The sequence below is a fragment of the Galeopterus variegatus genome, unplaced genomic scaffold (genome assembly GCF_000696425.1).
Source record: "Galeopterus variegatus unplaced genomic scaffold, G_variegatus-3.0.2 Scaffold2892, whole genome shotgun sequence".
NCBI lineage: Eukaryota > Metazoa > Chordata > Mammalia > Dermoptera > Cynocephalidae > Galeopterus > Galeopterus variegatus.
Genome location: NW_007729003.1, coordinates 88543 through 111155, shown reverse-complemented (window position 1 = coordinate 111155; position 22613 = coordinate 88543). Strand labels below are relative to the sequence as shown.

Below are 22613 nucleotides of genomic sequence, written 5' to 3'. Positions count from 1 at the left end.
CAAAGATAAACTGGAGCCTATTCAAAGGAGAGAAACAGACATCTAATGAGAGAACCAAATGGCTTGAACTGGAAGCGAGGTAAAGGTGTGGAAGAGAGATGACTATTTTCTACCAGTATTGAAGGCTCATTATGTGGAAGGAAAATTATACTTGTTTTAGTTGAAACAAGGAGGTAAAATGACAACAAAAGAGGAATAATTATGGAGAGATAGAATAAAAAGTAACTTTCTAACAGAAAACTTCAGAGATAGAATAGACTATCTTGGGGTCTAGACAGACACTTGGTAATATAGTATGTGAAGATTTCAAGCCAGGGGTGGGTGGTCAACCCAAATAGCTTTAAGGTCCTTTTCAACTTGGAATGACATAACTCTAGTATTTATTTCAATTTTTTATTTTCCTTAACAGATATATTGGTATGATCATTTTTTTTAATGGAAGATGATTGAAAGTGGAAACCTAAACCAGGAAGAAACAATTAAAGAACTGGTGAGTCAAAGCCAAATTTCTTGTCAACAATATTTGCAAGAATATTAAGTGGAATATCTTTATGCTCCTTTCTGGAGCTGGAAGAGTTTTCTAGTGATTTCTTCTACACCTTGACTTTGAAAGCAGAAAAAAACCATATATGTGGTACAACTTTCTCTCTTTTGAAAATACAAAAATGGCATCAGTGCAATTGACAATTTATAATTTCTAATGGCAAAGTCATTTTTTAATATTTAGAATGGGCAATAACTCAATTTCTTTCTTTTAAAACAGTGTTTGTGCAATGGTTTATCTTATGAGAAGGTTGGACAAGAAGGATCAGATACTTCAAAACTGGAGATGTTCTTCTCAGGGTATCCCCATATAGTTGGATTATCATTATTTCCTAACTTAACAAGTCTTACAATTGTTGCTCAAGATATAAAAGAAATTTCAGGGTTAGAGACTTGTTTACAACTTAAAGAACTTTGGATTGCTGAGTGTTGCATAGAGGTAAGTCTAAACATATAACCTTACGTGGAGTATTTTATCATGAATTCTTGGTTGTGAAAATAATTTATTGAAATACATGAATGAGGCATGGGTCAAAACAAATAAATGGGCAAAAAGACAGAAATTGATTTGTGCAAAGGAAAAAATAGAAATAAGGAATTAAAACATAAACATAATCTACTTTTTAGCAATCAAATCAAATCATAGCCGGTATTGCTTAGTAAAATTGGTTTACTTAGACACTATTGGTTGGGTTGAAATTCTAACATTTATTTTGAAAAGCAATATTACAAAGCATATCAAGAGCCACAGAAATGTACATAGTTTTTGACTCAGAAATACCAGTTCTAATATTTTATCCTAAAGAAGTAATTCAACAGCAGAAAACAAATATATACATGAAGCTATTTGTTACAATATTATTTATAATAGCTAAACATTTGAAACACAAATATGCCACACAGGATAATTTTTAAGAAAATTATTATAAATTATGAAATATAATTATTTAATATTAAAGCTTGAAAAATTATAAGAACATTTTAGATGGCCTTAAATAAAAAAAATTATATATGCATTATGATTATAATCATATAAAAATAAGTATATAGTTAATTAAAATTTAAAGAAAGCATACAAAATTGAAAATGGTTATATTTTGAGGTAGGGACTATATGTTTTCCCTTTTAAAAATTTTAGTTTATTTTATTGGGCATTGATTTTGTAATAAAATGTGACATTTGAAATAAAATGTGATATTTGAAAGAAAATATACTTAGAAAGCTACTTTATAAACTAACACTATTATCTCCTTTTTCTTTTTTTTTATAGAAAATTGGAGGTCTTCAAGAATGTAGAAATTTGGAAAAACTATATTTATATTATAATAAAATATCCAAAATAGAAAACTTAGAGAAATTAATTAAATTGGAAGTTCTTTGGCTGAACCATAATACAATTAAAAGTATTGAGGTAAGATCATTTCAATTATTTATATGTAAAGTTGGTTACTACTCTGGAGTTTAAACCACAGTGTCCAAGATCATATTATGGTTAAGGGCCAAAATATTCATGACTAGTACAATTATTGTTGTTAAAAATAACTAACATGTATACAGCGTTTTATCATGTACAGAAGACTTTGTATACATTAGTGTCTTAACTCCTCACAACAAGCCTGAGAGGTAAGGTGTTGTTTTCCTTCCCTGAAGATGAGTTAAAAATAACTAACATGTATACAGCGTTTTATCATGTACAGAAGACTTTGTATACATTAGAGTCTTTACGCCTCACAACAAGCCTGAGAGGTAAGGTGTTGTTTTCCTTCCCTGAAGATGAAAAAAAAAACAAAAAACGAGGCTTAGAGAAGTTATATAACTTACCTAAGATTATAAACACACTCTTTGTGATGTGTTCTTTTTCCTTCTTCTCGTTCTCTTTTCCTCTTTACTCCCCTCCTTGTTCCCCGCTCCAGTAGTTTTCTCCAGGTTCTGGTATAGAGAAATACAGATGGCTTCATTGAGGCACCCATTTCCCCCTGTGCTTTTGAAGCACACAGAACCCATGCTCAGAGAACTAACCAGATTGATCAGAGATGATTTGTAAATACAGATTTTAATGATTATTTCTCTAAATTTTATGTTATCTAAATTTTTAGGGCTTGCAAACTTTGAAGAATTTAAGTGATCTCAACCTTGCTGGAAATTTCATAAGCACCATTGGTATGTACTGTTTCACGTGGAATCTGAGATAATACTAAAATAAATTTTTATCAGTATAAAAATGTGCATGCTTAGGTTTCTTCCCTTTAGACTTTTTTTGTATTATGCCTTGGCAAAGCATTTCTAAATGTACAATTATAGGATGTGAAACTATTATCCATTAATCAGTCATTATTGATTAATTATACAATGATACCATTCATCTTATTTATATGCAAGAAACAATGGATATAAACGCTTAGAAGTATCAGGATATGAACAGGAGGTAAAACAAGAAATTTAATTTTTCTTTCATCTTGTTTTTTAAATTAAAGGTCGATGTCTTGACCCCAATGAACAACTGGAAAAATTAAACCTTTCTGGTAATCAAATATGTTCCTTCAAGGTATGCTTAAGTGAAATAATTCACTTTTATTTATCAACCTGACTTGTGAATCATCTTATTGCAGAAAATGGACTAATAGTCTCCTTTTAAAGAATAATTTCATTATTTGGGGCTACCTGATACTTAACGGAAATCTGAGCATCAGCTGGCCAAATTGGCTTTAATGATCTGACACTACTAAAACAAAACCAGTGACTATTTGCTTGCCTCTTAGGATGCCATTTTCTCATAGCTTTCTTCTGATCTTTCTGACTATATCTCTTCAGTTCCTGGTTTTTCATCCTCTTATAACATTCTGAAAATCGACTGCCCCTGGTTAGTTCTGGGATCTTTTCTCACTTCCATCTGAGTTCATTCTTTGAGTAATATCATCATGTATGTCTTCTGACTTTAAATACCTATTTATCTACTGACTACTCCTAAATTGGTACCTCTGCTTTCCTTGATAACTCCCCAGAACTATAGACATCTCCAATTCTAACTCAAATGGATTTTGCCTCCACCAAACCTTCTCGTGAGGCCTTCTCCACCTCTCTAAATGGCATCTCTATTCTTCCATTGACTTAAGCCACTTATAGCCATGTTTTACTCCTTTTATTCCTTCATATTCCACATCTAATCCATCAGCAAATTCTGTTGGCTCTACTTTCAGAATATGTCCAGAGTCTGACCCTTTTTAACCACCTGCATTACTACCAGCCAGTTCAATACACCATCGTCTCTAACCTGCATTATTTGAAAACAAACAAACAAAATTCTGTTGGCTCTACTTTCAGAATATGTCCAGAGTCTGACCCTTTTTAACCACCTGCATCACTACCAGCCAGTTCAATACACCATCGTCTCTAACCTGCATTATTTGAAAAAAAAACCGTCTCTAACCTGCATTATTTGAAAACAAACAAACAAACAAACAAACAAAAAACCTCTGAACAGCTCTGCTGTGTTAATCCTTTCCCTACTATCAGTCTGTCCTTCACACAGCAGCCTCATGGAGCCTTTAAAAATATGTCAGATCAAGTCACTCTTCTGCTCAAAACCGTCCCTTGGCTTCACATCTCTTTCAGAGTTAAAGCCAATTCTTACAATGGCTCATAATACTACATAATATAGTTCCCCCTACCGCATCTCTCTGACAACAGCTTCTACCACTCTCTCCTTCATTTATTCTATTCCAGCCACATTTGTCTCCTCACATACCTAGCACACACTCACCTTAGGGCCCTTACATTTGCTGGAATATTCTTCCTGTATACACCTGCATGGTTCATTTCCTCATTTCTTTCAGGTCTTTGTTCAAATGTTATGTTCTTAGTGACACCTTTCCTGCCTAGTTTAAGTAAAATAGCAATGACCCCCACCATGCTCCCCAACTACAGCACTCGCTATCACACTTTCACTGTTTTATTTTTCCTCTTGGCACATTCCATACTAGAATACAAGCTCCACAAGTACGGGAACTGTTCCTGTTTTGTTCACTGCTATGTTCACAGTGCATAAAATAGTGCTGGACTTGTAGTTAATCTCAATAAATGTTTGTCAAGAACATGAATGAAAGAGAAACAACCAAATAAAGGGATTTACTGTTTAATGCACTGAACAAAAATGAAAATATTAAAGAAAGATGAATAAATTTACTATAGAAATAATTTTGAATTGATCAGTATTAAAGTGGGCATTCTTTTACTCAGAGAAAAATAAGACATCAAGAAGCTATAGAATAAGGCAGAATAAGTTCCTTAAAAAGGAATATAAACAAAATAGTAGTCAAATTCAAGAGGAATTATTTGATGTGAATCTTGAAGTGTCGACAGATTTTAACAGGCATTGAAAGAGGATCTTCTGGGCAGTGGGGGTGGGCATTCTAAGAGGCAGAGAACAATATGCACAAAGGTATGGAGGTAAGAAATCAAGGGGTATATTTGAGTAATAGCATTGTCATTTGACTGGAATATATAGTACATATGAGAATATTGGAAGTTAATATTAGAAAGGTCAATTGGGTCTTGAATATGGACTATGTTCTATAGACAACAGAGATCTATCAGAGTTTTCGAGCAAAAAAGTGATACGATCAGAGATTTTCATTAGGGTTAATATTCTGGAATTAGATTTGTTGGTTTGGAGCAGCTGGAAGCAGAAACCTAGTGTAAATGAGAGATTATGAGAATCTGAATTAGGATGTTGAGAGAGAAAAAAAATGAATAGATGTGAGAGAACATTATTGAATTTGTTGAATTTGCCGGATTGGCAGCTAATAGAATGTGAGGAGCAAGATAGTCTAAAATGTGTCTGTGATTACAGTTCTTAGCAAGCTCAAGAAATACACAAGTCAGATAAAGTGGGTAGTTTGAGAGGAAAGAGAATGTACTTGGTCCTGAATATGTTGAGTTTGGAGCGACAGTGGGGCATCCCAGGTGAAGATCTAGTAAACAGTTGGAAATGAGGAGCTGAAATTCAGGGCTAGAGTAATCAATTTAAGAGTCATTAGAAGATATTTCCTATGGATTAAATGGGAATGAGGAATGAATATTGGAAAAAAATCTGTACCTTTGCGTATATTCAGGGCATTAGGAGAAAACAAGGAGCCAATAAAAGATGAAAAACAATCTCTGAGAGAAGATGAAGACTTACATCAGAGACACTAAAGGATAAGAGAACTTTAAACAGGATGTTCCACGGTATTAGATTAGATAGAGAGGTCAGGGAAGAAAAAGACTAAAATAACCGCCCTAATTTGTCATGGAGGCAAATTGGCTTATGACTGGCCATGTCTGAAGGATGAGTCATAGTCATGGAACACTGTCTACTTAGGCTAATACTTTTATGTGTTTGGTAGTATATTTGATGGCTTGCTGGCCCTTAGCTGATTAGCTAGCTAGTGAGCTGAGCTGGCAAACACCTGTGACATGGGTGGAATTAAATCATAGTCTCCTTCATGGATCAGCTATATGCTCTTATTGGGCTCCTTACTGACTATACAGTGACTGAAGACAGACACTGAGTGAAAAAGCTAACCTGTTACTCTTTCAACTTTGGAGGATGAAACAAGGCTCCCAGAGAAGATGACACCTGGATTGGGCCCTGACATACTAAACGGTGAAGTGGGGGTGAAGTTCAGTTCACTCAAAGGAAATAGCATGAGTGAAGGTCTAAAGACAAGATATGGTCTGGCACATTCCAAAACTTAAAGTTGTTCAGTTTGGCTAAAACATAAAATGTTAGGGTTTAAACAGAAAGATGCAGGTTTGAAGAGTTAAGCAAGGGCCAGATAAAGGAAAGTGTAAGCAATAAAACTTCAGGATAAAAAAATGGTTAAAGAGAAGTATTGGTCTGGGAGTACATTATCAACCCCTCCACATCCGTAGGTTGTGAGGAAAGTGAGGCCCTCAAGAGAAAGCTAGGTTTCAGTTGCCCATAAATAGGTAGAAAGGGCATTTATGAAAAAAAAAAATGAAAAATTAGAAATTCCATGGTAATTGTAATAGAACAGAAGTCTCATAGCCTTTGATGAGAAGAGCAGATCTGGAGGGCAAGGAAGATGGAGAGCAGTGTTGCTAGATGATAAGTGTAGAAAACAGGAGGGCAGGAAGCAGAGACCTACAGGTACCATGGAGGCAACTGATAGCAAAATGGACTGTGGAGAGGAAGCAATGTCCTAAATAAATAGGACATCTACAGGTACCATGGAGGCAACTGATAGCAAAATGGACTGTGGAGAGGAAGCAATGTCCTAATGAATAAATGTGCTCATGTGACTAGCTCCAAGGTTCCAGCTGAATTACATGGTTTGGTAAATATTTAAAATGCCTAGTTGTATGGAATCTGCTGTCTAATTATTGTCGATCTATTCTTCAGAATTTAGCATGTTTTTCACTAGAGAGAAACATTTTAGCCATCTAAATCACTTTAATGTATTTAAGTACATAATTAGAATGCATTACATTAGATTATGGCTTATCTTAAGTGTTCAAATGCCTCCTTTAGAAATGGACAGTTACATTAATTAATTGAGCATTATCATGCTGTTGTTTTAGGAACTCACTAACTTAACCAGGCTGCGTTGCTTAAAGGATTTATGTCTGAATGATCCTCAATATAAAAGCAATCCAGTCTGTCTGCTGTGTAATTATTCTACACATATGTTGTATCACTTGCCATGCCTTCAAAGACTTGACACATTTGATGTGTCAGCAAAGCAAATCAAGGAACTGGCAGATGTAAGTGCATCCTTATTTCGGTATCTGTGACTTAAGTCGTATTAATTAACTGCTTCTTTCTGTTTGTGTCCACAAATAGTAGCTAGGATTATCAGGTCAATTCTTCTTTTGCCCCAGTGAGCTGGATATTTCACAAAAATGTATACTAATAATAACACATACTAGAATGTCAATTTTGATGATAGTGCTGGAAAGTGAAATAATAGAAAAACATTGTTTATTATCTATACAAAATTGAAGGAAGGAAATCTGGAAAATTATCATCAGTGTCAAGAATAATTGGACTAGTGCTATATATACAAAAATTACAGTTTAAATAAAAGAAATGTAATGTGTAACTGCCTCTTATTTGAAATATTATATTCAATATTAGAAAATATCTATGGTTTACATAATATGCCAAGGTTTATATAGATTTTAACCTAATTAAATATGGTTCTGGATTCCCTGAAAGTTTAAGTGGATCTCTGTAAACTGCCCTCACATCTTTGAAATCTTGAAGAGTGCTGTTCCTGGGCCGCCATTGACAGTGAACCTCCCAGTAAGGGAGCCACTTTGAAATGCCTCCAAGGGATCTATAATTTCATATGTAATTCATATGAATTCTCCATGCTTATTAATAGCCTTTCCATATTATATTTCTACTTCTTCTTCCAGTCCAGTGCCGCCACTCTTTGTTCATTCAGTTAATCATCCAGTAAATAGTTTTTGAGTATCTAGAGTGTGCCAAGCATGTGGGTGTCCCCACATGAGGCTTTTCTATCTTTTCCTTGTGGCTCATCCATCAACTCAACATAGACAAGGAAGCCCTTTATCCATTTTTCTTGTTTCTCTTCTCTTGTTAGCCTGAGGATTTACTCTTAAATACCATTCTCTCTTCACTTTTGTCTAAGACTGAGATTATCCTCTTCTACATCTTTAATCTAAGTAGTGAACTGTCTTGCAATACTAAGCAAGGGCTGGCGTTCTTGTCTACTAGCAGATGTTTGAAGTCATTGAAGGGTCAGGGAGGAATGTCTTCTCCAACAATGCTAAGTAAAAAGTAACAAAAAAACTTAGCAGTATCAACTATATTTCTAAAATTTCCGCTGTCATCTCTGTAGTTTTACATCAGGCAAAATTCTGCAAAGGTGAACAGAATAAACATGCTTCATAAAACTACTTGGCTGGTTCATTTATCTAACAAATGTTTAATACCTATTATATTCCAGGCACAGTTCAAGGCAGTAGAGATACACAGTGACCTAAGCAATCCTTGCTTTCTTAGAGTTTACATTCTAGTGAGAGAAGAGAGCTAATAAGCAACTAAGTGACTAAACAACTAGTATATCAGATGGTGATAAATGCTATGGAAAAAAATAAAAAAACAAGGGTGAAGGAAAAGGGATCATTGCTAGGGGAAGAGGAAGAGGTGTTGGCTGTTTTATATAGAATTGTCAGGAAAGGATTTGCTGAGAATTTGAGCAGAGACCTGAAGGAAGCAAGGGGACAGATATACAAATATCTGCGGAGAGCTTCTCGGGGAATTGGCAAGTGCAAAGTCCCTGAAGCAGGAGCATGCTTGTAGTATTTGAAGAAGAACAGAGAATAGTGTGGCTGGAGCTGAGTATCTGAGAGCAAGAGAAATAAGATGAACACAGGAGTGGTGGGTGCAAGATCATGTGAGACTGTAGAATGTTTGAAAAATTTTGAGCAGAGGAGGAACAAGAAGACTTATGTTTTAAAGGGATCCTTTTGGATAATGGATTAAGAATAGAGGATTAGAGGGAAAAGGTGAAAGCAGAAAGTCTAGTTAGGAGATTATTCCAGTAACTTAGATAAACGATGTGGATGGTTTGACCTAGGATGTTAGTAGAGGAAGTGGTAAGAAGTAGTTAGATTCTGGTAGTAGTTACAAGGTGAAACCCATCTGGATTTGCTCATGGATGGAGCAACTTAGAACAGTTCGAAGTTGTTGGCCTGAGCAATTGAAAGCGTGAGTTGCTATTTGAGGAGATGAGGAAGACTATGGGAGGAGTAGGTTTAGGAGGAAGAATCACAATTTAATTTTAGGCATGTAAAGTTCGAACAATCTTTTAAACATGCAATATATATATGTATATGAGTCTGCTGTTTAAGAGAGTTTCCCAGGTTGGAGATATAAATATGAGAATTGAAAGCAGAAAGATGGTATTTAAAGCTGTGGACTGGATGAATCACCAAGGGAATGGTGTGGATAGGGAAGTGTGCCACTTGATTGTTATAGGCTGGGGAGATGAGGAGAAACCTGAAGAGGAGACTGAGAAGAACAAAGAGAGGCAGGTTCTTCTGACTTTCTGACTGAGAGTCTCATACATTTGGTTCGGTTTTGTGTATGTCAGGAGTAGTATAGTTTACGGAACAAAATAAGGAATTGTTACACGGTTGTTCCTGATGGCTTAAATTACATCGTTATATTTCAGTTTTCTCGCTGTAGAATATTTATCCTTCCTTTACCTTTCAAGGCACAAATAAAATATATAACTCAACTTTTGATTTAGACCAAAATGATTTTTCAAATTCACAGCCTTTTTAATTTATAGATTGATATAGATTTCTAAAATGCTTTCTTCATTACCATTCATAAGAAGACAAGTTGTAGTTCTCTGTGATAAAGTTTTGAGCAGAGTGCTGTTGCTTCTTCAAATTTTTACCCATCACTGTGAATCAGATTGTGTAAACTACAAGTAGCAAGTAAAGACAGGACCTACCAGGAGGACCACCAGGTAGTCAACATGGGACAGAGGGAAGAACATGGGGGTACAAATCAGAAGACTTGGATTCAAGCCCCGGCTGCATCCATTACTACCTGTAACTTAGGCAAGACCCTTCACCTTGCTGAGCTGCAGTTTTCTGTACTGTTGAAATGATGATGATGAAAATAGTACCTGCCCTTCACCACAGGATTGTTGTGGGGATCCAGTGAGTTCATATGCATAAAAGCCCATTTTAATTGTTAAGCATCATAAAAATAATCACTATGAAATTCTAGTTGAGCATAACCGTGTTTAGACTTAATTCTTTTTTGACCATCAAAGAAGCAAAGATATCAAATTTTATCTTAACTTAGTACAAACATGCAACTGACTTTAGCATTATAATTAGTCCAATTTTCTAGAAAACCTTTTCTGTGGTAATAGGCAAGTAATTCTACCAAAGTCCTTAAAAATGATGACTTTGACATTAATTCTTAAAAACACAAAAAACACAAAAAGCAAATTGCATATAGTCAACCTACAAAGTTAAATTGCTGTATGCTTATTGTTTACATGACAGTCTTCCCTACTTCTTCAAAATCTTAGTATATGCTCTCAAGGACAAAAAAACCCCTTTTGATTACTCTTATTTATTGTTACAACACAGTAAGTGATGTTGAAAAAGTAAAATATCACAATTTGTGTTCTTATATGAAAGTATAGGTGCATTCTTAATAAAATATAAAAATAAAGTAGAAGAAACTGTGGAGGGATACACTGAAAACTAAAATCAATGAGTATCTGTGGAAAGGGGACAACTGGGAAGATAGAAACAGGTGTGAGAAGTAGACTTCATTGTACTGTGTATCTTTCAATTTTTTGGTTTTTGAAAGGTGAATATATTGCTTATTCAAAAACATTTTAAAATAAAGTAAAAGTATTTTTAATCTTTTTTTAGTCCCCCACCTAGGGGAACTCTAAGTTAAATTTGAATTTTGGATAAACAATAAAGAATGTTTTAGTATAATTAAATAAGTGTATGTAAGTTTAGTAAGAATGATTTAAAACATTATTTGTTGCTTTTCTGAAATGCAAATTTAACTTGACATCTTGTATTTTATCTGGTGAAATAAACTACCTTCACCTTATGTTCTTTTGTTGTTTTAGACTTAAGAATTCATTAAAAAAAAATTTAGCTCTCATTGACTAAAAGAATTTTATATTGGATTTTCCATTTTCTCCAAATAGGCAAAAAATCAAGAAACACCATTTGCCATTTTTTAAGTTACAGGTTTTCCTCTAACTCATTTGCACCTCTAATTAAGTGTGTCTTTATCAGGGATTTTTAATCAGCTTATCATCATCCTAAAACAAATTTTTAAGATTATTCTGTGTCATGAATGCCTATTTTTGGCAGAGGAATTTAGAGATTTAAGTTCCAGAACCTCGTAATATGTGCAGGGAAAAGGAATTATTTTGGCCTGTTCTCATGCCATATATTTGTTTCTATTCTGTCTTTTATGCCAAATAATTCTGTTGGGATCTTGATTATCCACTCTGTACTAAATAAATAACATAAAAAGAGCCTGCATAAAAAGAGAAAATACATGTCTAAAACTGTACAAGACTTTCAACTTATCTGAGGTACAGATTTCCTGATGAAGAGAAATGCTTCATTATTTCAGGTAAACAGTTAAAATAGGTCACATTTTTATAGTGCACCTGATTTGTTTATGTTCTCCTCAGGTAGTTCTTTTTTTGACTAATTTAATAATTCTCAAGCACCATTTGACTGGTGTATTCCTTAACGGTGGACTTAATCAACTTCATCATGACAAACACTAATAACTGGATGATCTGTTAGTATTAAGGAATTCACAAGATAATTGGAGTAGATTGCAATTTAGTCTAAAACCAGTTCATTTAGAGCATCCTTTTATAGATTTGGAAAAAAATAAAATAAATCCTATTTCTTGGCCACGCTTTTAAAAAATGAATTGAGTGATGTTATATTTGCTCTTTTAAAAATTTTTTTAAAAAACTTTATTAACATTTTTTTTTACATTCTAAGATGTTGTAGAGCAATTGTGAGGAGAGGGAGAGGTGGAAAGGGAGGGGCTTAGGGTGAGAGGAGGAGGAAGGAGGGAGGGGGCGCATGATTGAGGCCCGTGGCACCCCCCTCATTCTGGCAGGGGAGCACAGGGGGCTTCCGGAGGTGGCTCATTTGTGGCTGGGCTGGATGCAGACTTTGAGGGGGGCGTGACTGAGGCCCTCAGCATGACTGAGGCCCTCGGCGCTCCCCCACCCCAGGAGCCCAGGACGCTTCTAGTGGCAGCTCAGTGGTTGTCACTGGGCTTGCTGTAAATGTCAGGGTACATGGCTGATGCCCCCGGCCCCTACCAACCCAGCTTGGGAGCCCGGGGTGCTTCTGGCGGTGGCCTGGTGGTCATCACTGGGCTGGATGCAGATGTTAGGGGGGCGTGGCTGAGGCCCTCAGCCCTCCACCACCCTGGCTCAGGAGCCCAGGGTGCTTCTGGCAGTAGCCTGGTGGTCATTGCTGGGGTGGATGTCAGGGGGGCATGGCTGACCCCCACCCAGGGTGCTTCCAGCAGCAATTCTGTGGTCAGTGCTGGGCTGGATGTAGACATTGTGGGGGCATGGCTGAGGCCCTCGGCCCGCCCTCCACCCCGACTTGGGAGCCCAGGGGGCTTCCAGTCCTTCTAGGTTTTATAGGTCTTCTTTGGTGGTGTTAGACCTTTACTGATTAATATCACAACTTTGTCTCTGACCTGAGGGTTTTTTGTTTTTACTTTCAGTTCTGTGTTGGATTATTAGCTACCCCCACCACTTAAACTCTGCAGTGGAACTAATTTGTTGTCCTTGGCTTACTTTTAAAATGGGGAAACATCTTGTGGGGACCAGCACTTGAGCTCTGTGGTTGAGCTAAATTGCTGCTTTGCTGCTGATTCTCTGGGGAAGGCTTTTCGTGCAGCTCAGGTTTTAATTGTTGACCTTGTAAGCACTTGCAGGTCTTGTGAGGTCCAGTACACCTGGGTTGTGTGGAAACTCTGGTCTGGGCCTGAGTCTTTTCAGGGAGCTGCACCCCCTGCAGTTCTGTATTCCTGACCAGTCTCCTCTGAGTGGTCCTGTGCTGATTGGAGGACAGATCAGCTGTCCATGCTGTGCCCCAGTGTTCCTCTGGTGTGCCAGTCTCCCCCACCTCCTGCACTCCAAACACTTCCCATGGGATGGGCAATGCACTGGTCTGTTGCAATGACTCACTGGCCTCTGAATGGCTCCTTTTTTCAGTTGTCTGTGGCCCCTTGCTCCTGTGTAGGTCCACAGGAACCATGTTTGTGGTCTTGCTGGCCTGGGGCCACCAAGGCCCGCTTTTGCCCTGCAGCCTCCAAGCAACTGCCAGCTCTTGCTCTGTCAGGGCCAGTCTTGAAGTGGTTCGGGCTCGAAATGGTCAGAGCGGTCCTTTCTTTCTCTCATTGTGGCTTCTCCTACCTTTATGAACTCCATAGGTCTCTCCTCCTCCTCCCCTGTGTTCTAGCGACCCCAGCTTGGCAGTTGTTGCTTTTTAATAGTTGTAAATTGATCGACTGTGGGAGTGAGTGGAGCTGGGTACTATCTATTCCACCATCTTGATCAGAAGTCCTACATTTGTTATTAATTCTTTTTAATTTATCTGTTTTTTCCCTGAGTTAATCAAATGGTAATAATGTAATTATATATTTGCTTTAGTAGTACTCTCGTCAGCTAAATGATACTATTTTAAAAATTAAATTCTATCTCTAGTCTCTTTATGTTGTTATCCCAGAAATAAATGTGAATATGACTCACACTTAAATCTTATCCACAGAGAAATGGAACTTTATATTTTGCTTATTAAGTTTAAATACAGAATTCCATGTAGCCATTCACTCCAGCTGTCATTAGTATTAGTAACTGAGCATGCAAAATCTTCAAATTGCTATGTAGAACATGTCATACTCGTATAACTAATAATTATCTATAATTTGTTTTAGGTAATGTTTTGTTGTTTTCTTTCTAACTTTTAGACCACAGCAATGAAAAAAATAATGTATTACAATATGCGTATAAAAACTGTTCAGAGGCATCTTAATGAAGATCTTGAAAAACTGAATGATCGAAAGTGCAAATTACAAAAGTTGCCAGAAGAACGGATAAAATTATTGAGCTTTGTGAAAAAAAATGTAAGATTTAATAATGTAAAATTTCAGTGGCCACATCTTAAGAAAACTGCCAGATAAAATAGCAATGTCTCTTAAATTTTATATATATATATATAAAATTATAAATACTTTATATATAGTTAATATAGATATATTTTATAAAATAATTTATGTATAAAATTTATAATATACAAAATTAATACTGACTTTCAAGTCATTTGCCCCCCTATATTTTGATTCCAGGTACTTAATTAAGCTGCATTCTGTGCTTAGAAATCTGCAATTGAAAAAAGGTATAGGCTTATTTAGTTATGAAATTTTCAAAAAGTCGTGTAATTAAATATAAATCAGAGTTACAGAGATCTGTTAGACTTATTTCAACTGCATTTTTATTAAATACCAGCAGGCTGTGCTCAAAATTCATTTTCTTTTTTAAAGTGCTAAAATATTCTTTTACTAATACTATTAAGGTATACAACAAAGTGGGAACTTTTAATCAAGCTATAGTTTAGAAGTATATAATATGTACTTTTTTATTTAGAATAAATTGGATTTCCTTTTAGGCCCTGAAAATTTAAGGATTATTTACCTCAAAACAGAACCTTGTATGGGGAGTTCTTTCAAAAGTTCATGAAAAGATTAATGTTATCTCTTTTTTTTTGACCGGTAAGGAGATTGTAATCCCAGGCTCAGTGTGGTCTGCACCACGCTCAGCCAGTGAGTGAACCAGCCATCCCTATATAGGATCCAAACCCACGGCCTTGGCGCTACCAGCGCCACACTCTCCCGAGTGAGCCACGGTGCCGGCCCAAATGTTATCTTTTAATTGTATTCTTCCACAAACTTTTTGAAGTACACTTGTATATATAAAACTTACTATATTTATTTTCTGAGGAATAAATAGTCAAACTATTTGGGAGTAGGGGATTCTTATTTTATACTGTACCAAAAGTAAATACCAATGAGAAAAAAAGAATTAAATGTAAAAATAAAAACATGAAAAAATTGAGGAATAAATACATAGATGAACATATTTAACTCTCCTCAGCCTGCCAGGTAAAAGGAATACCAGAAATCACAAAGGAACAAAATGTAGATTTGATTGCAATAATAATAATAATAATAATAATAATAATAATAATAATAATGATAAAATGCTTTTATACTAAAAAGCATCATTAATGAAAGCCAAAGGAACAAAATGTAGATTTGATTGCAATAATAATAATAATAATAATAATAATAATAATGATAAAATGCTTTTATACTAAAAAGCATCATTAATGAAAGTAAACAACAAGTGACAATCTGAAAAAAGTATTTCCAACAACATGTGGACAAAGGGTCAATATCCTTAATATACTCATAAGTAAAACAAGATAAAAAGTAAATATACAAATAGAAAAATTGAGTAAAGTACATAAGCCAGCATTTTGCAACAGAAGGAATAAAAAATGACTAATAAACATTCCAAAGAAGAGCTCCACCTGATTATTAATTTCCAAATGTTAATTAAGATCACAAGAAACTGTTTTCACCTATAAAACTGTCAAAGCATAACACAAGACAGTACTCAGGCTGGTGAAGATGGATGTGACACACTACACATCACTGGTGGGAGTGTGACTTTGGTAATGTATATTAACAGCCTAAAAATGCTCGTAGCCTTTAACTCAGTATGTCTGCTTCTAGAACTCTATTCAAAAGATTTTATATATATAACACTATTCATCACTGCACTGTTAATAACAACAAAAAATTGGAAACTACCTAAATGTTTAACAAAAGAAGGGTTATTCATTCTTAAGACAGAATATTATATATCCATTTAAAACCAAGGCTTTAAAATATATTTGATGCTTTTTTCCTAAAATGAGCAGATTTTAATTATAATCAGATATTTTTAAAGTAAAACAAATAAAATTTATATTATTTATATGAATAGAAATCACAAGAGAACAGTCTATGGAAATCATTTTATATTTGCTATTTTCATGTGCTAATGCATGTATTAAGTAAAATATGCAAATGTAAAAATAATAGCTATAGATTATATAAACTATAGACATTTTTATAAATATGCTTAATTTGTTTTGTAATAGCTGGATGTAGCTATTATAGAGAGGGAGTTAGATGATTAGTAAATTTCTGTTTATATACACTTCTCATATGATATGATTTATCTTGAAATCTTATAAGGCTGGGATTATAAGTGAGGCAAGTGAGTGAGACTCTTGCCTTGGGCCCAAAATTTGAGGGAGTGCCCCAAACCTTAGTGATCAAGACAAATAAAATTTAATGCAATATTTAAAAATGTCCAAACTAATACAAAAAGTTTATATGAACAACAACAACATAAACTAAAATATCAAAATCTTAAATAAAAACCATTGCTATTGTGAGCCATGTAGGAGACTGTGGCAAAAGGAAAAGTGTACACCCCCATATATACACTTTTGTGTATTTTTTTATGGTTAATTCTTTTTTCTAGAACACCAAAGTAATTTAAAATTATTGAAAAAATTGAAAAGTAGGTGTGTTAAAAATCACAGCATTATTTGAAGTTTAAATAATTTTTAAAACCAAAACTAGCATTCATTTTAATTTCACTTTGGCTTTAATACAAGCAAACTCATCAGTAATATTTCAAAATCTACTTATTTTCTATTTTTTTATTTTTTTGCTTATTTTCCATTGAGAGACTACCATGTTTGAAATATTTAAGGTTATCACTTGGTCAAGAGAAATTGACTGACTGAACTTGCACCAAACTTGAAATCACATATTTGACATGTGTTTATGCAGTTTGGCCTATGTATTAACCTAGATTTCTACTTTGTTAATTTAAAGTAACTATTTATTTAATAGATGCCACCAAAAATTAATATCTGAATTCACACTTTGCCTTTACCATGTTGTATTTTTATTTTGCTCTCTGGTACATTGTTTTCAACAGTTGGAACAAGAACTGGCTGAACTCAAGGGTTCCAGCAAAGGGCACAATGATAGATCCAATAATAATAAAGTAACTGAGCTTGAAAAATCAAAGAATTGTGAAACTGTCACAGAAGAACCAAGTCTTCAACAAATGATACAGGCCAAAATAAATGCCTTGAATGAAAGGGTAACATTCTGGAACAAAAAACTAGATGAGTATGTTTAATGAATTGTCTAGTTGTTCAGATTTGAAACATGAGAAAATACAAATGTTTTGAGCCATCAGTTTCCATCCTCAGGAGTGAAAAGCACTATAGTAAAAAGTAAAACATGAAACGTGTTCCTAGTTCCAGTTCTTAGTACAGATAGACATTATTGGTTCGAAGCTGGCATACAGGTTTTCGCAGAGGCAGTTCTTAGTTAGGAACAGTGAACTTCCCTGAGTGGCTTCCTGTCGGTCATATCACTGCTCTAGTGTCTGCAAACTAAAAACAATAGAGCTGCTACTGGTGCAGAAACTCACCAAATAGATGAATCTAGCAAAATACATACACAGTTGTCTGGAATCATGGAGAAAAAAGTTCAGGTTCAGTCATCAACTAGTAATATCAACTAGAAGGCTTAGTAAGAACCGTGAATTTTTTTTTTTTCCTTTTTGTCTTTTTTCATGTCCGGCAACGGATCGCAACCCTCAGTGTCGCGCCCGTACCGGACCGGGACTGGCAACGGGATCGCAACCCTCGGTGTTGCGCCCGCACCTCGCTCAGCCAGTGAGCGGGGACCAGTCTGTATGTGGGATCCAAACCCTCAGCGGGAGCGCCACCGCGCTCCCAAGCGGCGTACTGTAGCAGTGCGCCACCGGGCCGGCCCAGAACCGTGAATTTTTAAAAAATTTCCCAAGGCACTAAGTTAATAAGTTTGTTTGCTGTATAATAATACTAACAACAATAATAGTAATATTTATTGGGTTTTTATTCTGTGCCAAACTCTTTGCTAAGAGCTTTACATGTATTTTGCATATAATACTCAAAATAGTGTTCTTAGTCATAGGTACATTTAGTATTGCTATTATACTGAGTAAACTGAGGCATAAAAATTTTAAGTGACCTGTCTAAGTTCTGAGAGTGGTAATGCCAGGATAGTCTTCTAATGTTCACAAATTCTGAGGTTAACAAAATATGAGGTGATTTTAATTGCCAAGAGTAGAATTGCTTTTACTTGGTTTAAGCATTAACACCACACTTTCTTTATATATGGAAAAGAAGCCCTGTATTTTAACATTAGTTAAGAAAATTTATCACGAATTTTAATGTTGTGATTTTTAGATCGTTCTAATACTATATATATATATTTTTTTAATAGAATTGAAGCAATTTATCGTATTGAAGTAAAGCAAAAGAAGAAAAGTCATGGCTTATTGATCCCATTTTTGTTAATTGAGTTGGAGACTGTGGGAAATATCCATTTTGAAGAAGGCACTCGATCTGATGACTGGTAAATCTATTTGAAATTTAGGTATAGCTTTAAAAATCATTTTAAGTTCTTAGGATCACCAACCAGAATATCAACTTGTAAAATCTGAAAATGTCCCATTTTCAAAACATTTCTCATGCAGAATATTCATCTATTGAAAATTGGCAGTGACCTATGGCAATTACTTATTTTACCACCTATACATTTCTCTGTTTACCCCATTGCTGTGAGCCAACCTTGAAGACATCCTAATGGTATATCATTGCTCTTTACACAATTTTATTTTGCCCAAGAGCAGAATATAATTTAGAAAAGAATAGTTTGTGGTCAAGTATTAATTTTTATGGATGTTTATACTATTTATTTCTAGACTGGATATAGCCCTGGATTCTGAATATTGGTTGAGAAGCCAGAACAGATCAGAAATAACAAAGCAGGATTGGCAACAGCAGGTTGTTAACATGGGAAGAGGTCCCTTAGCAAATCTCTTGCAGGTCCATGGTCAAAGTGAAGCCTTCACCCTATTGTTTAGAGTTAGCTACAGTCAGGGTACACATGGACACTACATGTCAGAATAAGTTATATGCTTAAACCAGGAATTTAGGTCAAAAGCCCATATAGACAAAAATGGAGAGAGCTACCAGAAACAGAAGCTGATAGCAGGCATCCATGCTTTAGAACCAAGGCCAACTAGTTGAAATAAGGAAGTGATATGTTGCCTCAACTAGAGGCACAATAAGAAATGGTCCTTAAAAAGAAAAAGGGGGAAAAAAAGTAAGTTTTGAAAAATATTATTATTATTATGACTTTCACATTTCTGAAGTCATTTTCTCAAAATAGAGGAGCCTCTGAAACAGCCAAAGTTGGCTCTAGAACTATATTGGGAACTTGGGTATGTGAAGGAGATACACCAGGAGGCACAGAAAACTATGGAATGGACTTAGCACATCACCCTAGAGCATGATTTCACTCTGTTAGCATCAAAACAAATACTGATATTTATGTAGCTGAATGCAAAATTTACATTAACTTTATAAGAAAAAAAAAGGTGTGATTGTTATGGGTTACTTTAAACCAAGACCCCTGATTTCTATTAGATGTGGCTTTTTACTCACCTCTGTGAGAAAAAGCTTCTCAACGGTCTTGGGGTACTTTGATAGAAAAGTGTGAGAGGCTATTCCCAAAGGTGAAAGAGACCTTTTAAAACAGTTTCTTTTGTATCATTGCATCCATTTGCCCAGCAGTTACCACTGTTTGCTTAACCACAGTATTTGATTTTTATGTACAAAGGTAAAAAAAGATGTTAATCCCAGTTCCCATGTAAACAAGTAAAGGCCTTGATTTTTCAAGTGCAAAAGCTGAATGGTGTCTCTCTGCAGGGGGCCCAAATAATTTTTCAGTCTTTTATTTAGATGCACACAACCTGAGCAGAATTTTTTTTATTATTTCTGGTTTTTTTTAACTTATTACAAAGTAAGCTCTTTGCAAAATGAACAGATTAATAAAAAAAATGTAAAAGCAAAATGACTAAAAAGCCATCTAGATAACTATGTCAGCCTAATAGTAAACAAGAAAGCTTTTTTGATAGGTTTTGATAAGCATTAACAATTGTTTGCTTGGTTTTAATAAGAATAAATAACCTTGATCCATTTTAAGGAGAAAATCAAATATATGTTGGCAGAATTTCAAGGACTGTTTTTTACTTTTAGCATACTATAAGCTTGGCCATCTTAGTTCTGATCTTTTTACGTATGTTAAAAAATAACTACTAAAGTGCTTTATATTACTGTGTGCTACATTTCTAGTTGTTTTATTTAAACTTGACTTCTCTTTTGTTAATATGTTTAAGGCCAAGGATTTAGCATTTGAATGAAAGTATTTAAGCGGAGCTAGGAGTCAAATAGAAATGTTTATAATAAAATAGCCTTTATTTCTTTCACCAAAAAAAGCACTGCAGATTTCTAATTATATATCATTCAATATTTCTTAGCTTCATTTCTTTTATGAAATCAAATTGCTATGTTTTTTAGTTTTTAAAAAATCCTTGTTTTACAGAAACTTGCCAGTTGAGTGTATTGTTGCCACTATAACTTTATCATTACATATTCATGTTATTTACCTATGTATTACCAATTGAGTTATCCATTGACATCAGACAATTATCAAATGGGGACTCTAAAGCATGAAGGATGCTATCCTTGTGCTTGAGAAGCTTTTAACCTGGTTATATATACTATATTTACAATGAAGCACCACAAAACAATATATAAGTGACTCTGTAAGCTCCTTTGGGATGTATCTGATGTTTCCTGTGCCTTATTTAATTCAGCACAGGACTGAATCCATAGCCCAATAGATAATTACTAATTGCAGTCTCCATATCTCATTGCTTCTCGGCCTTTTGGTTAAGATCAAGTGAAGTTTCCATATCACTTTATAGATGGTCACTTAACACTTTCACTTTTGTGTATATAATGGCTTTCAGTAATTATTCTAACTATGTAAAAAGATTTCATGCTGTACTATTTCAAGGAGCTACAGCAGCACAAACTTTTTGTTTTATACTGCTAAAATGCTGGTTTAAGTCAGCAAGTCAGGTAACAGTATTTATTAAACACTTGTCTAGGATTATTAGGTGCATTTTAATAGATTGGATTAAGCTCTAACCATTTAAAAACATGTGAATTCTACATTTGCTAAATGAATACATAATTTGTATAGTAACAAAAGTTTGTAGACATCTTTCTGTGTAACTGGGTACCTTAGTCAACGATGTGTAATTGTGGGTGCTTCTCCATTCAGGTCCCGCTAAATGAGTGAGGTACCCAATGAAATGAGGGCCCTCGTTCTTCAGACCACAGAAGTACTTGACACTGTTAACCATTCCTTCCTTGTAACTCCATCTCACTTGTTTTTTGTACTTAGATATTTTCTATTTTCTTTTTATACCTTGCTTTGCCAGTCTCTTCTACTCCTGCACTTTCGTAATTACTTATAGCTACAACCTCACTCCTAGACTGAAGTCCTGAATTCCTGTTTTCTAGACATTTCTATCTGGATGTCCAACTGGCAAGGCAAACAACACATTCAAAAGGGAATCAGCTATGAAGTAATAGAATACATAAAGGAGTTAGAGACATAAGACCTAGGTTCAAACTCTATCTGCATGATCTTGAAACAACCATTTAACCCATCTGAACCTCATCTGTAAAATGAGAAAAATAATCTACCTCAAGAGGTTACTGGTAGGATTAGACAAGATAATGTGAAAATACTTAGTTCTCAGTTTTTATGTTTTTGTTTTGTTTGCTTTGATATCTTTTTGGTTATCCAGACTCAACAAACATTGAGGCCATTATTGACTCCATTCTCTCCTTCAATCTCCACATCCCATCAGGGGCTGAGCCCACAGGTGCTCCTCCATGATATTATTTGCATTCATTTTCTCCTGTCCATTGTGACTACAATCACCTTCACACAGGTCTTTGTGCACAGTGCTTGCATATAGCAGGTACTCAGAATTTGTTAATCTATCAGTAAAGATTCCTAAATGGTCTCTCATATGATCCCTGCTGGCAGGCTTCCTTCACAGAAAGCACTCTGTTAAAAACAAAAGAAAATAAAGGCCTTTGTAGCAGTCTGTTACCTTCCAAATTACATTCAAACTCTTCACCTGCAATGGAGATTCAATATCCTCCACTGTATTGTCTCTAAACTATCATAACTCCTTTTCAAACCTTTTATAGTCAGCTGAACTAAGTGCCTCACTGCTCTTGGAGCATACCTGGTGCTGTACCACATAAGTGGTTTTGTTTGTTCTGCTTCCTTCACCCAGAATGCCTTTGCATCCCCCGCCCTCACTTCACCATCACTCAGCTGCAAAATTCCAGGGCAAAATAAAGCGCTATGAAAGGATTATACTTCATGGAGTTTCCTGTGCCTATTCCTGGTTCCTGCATTCTTGGGACCAGACTAGAAGCTA

The 22613-nt window shown here is 35.1% G+C and overlaps 1 protein-coding gene across 1 annotated transcript in view; it reads left to right on the top strand.

Annotated features, from left to right (window-relative positions):
* The first annotated feature begins 407 nt into the window (after positions 1–407).
* The window catches only part of LOC103599241 (leucine-rich repeat-containing protein 9-like), a 94404-nt gene continuing 72198 nt past the window's right edge, over positions 408–22613 (top strand). The window contains exons 1-9 of the mRNA XM_008583353.1: positions 408–490; positions 764–982; positions 1814–1954; positions 2640–2703; positions 3018–3088; positions 7126–7308; positions 14087–14242; positions 17178–17374; positions 18521–18652. Of these exons, the coding sequence (XP_008581575.1) occupies positions 443–490; positions 764–982; positions 1814–1954; positions 2640–2703; positions 3018–3088; positions 7126–7308; positions 14087–14242; positions 17178–17374; positions 18521–18652 (1211 nt within the window). The 5' untranslated portion in view covers positions 408–442. The remainder of the gene's footprint in view (positions 491–763; positions 983–1813; positions 1955–2639; positions 2704–3017; positions 3089–7125; positions 7309–14086; positions 14243–17177; positions 17375–18520; positions 18653–22613) is intronic.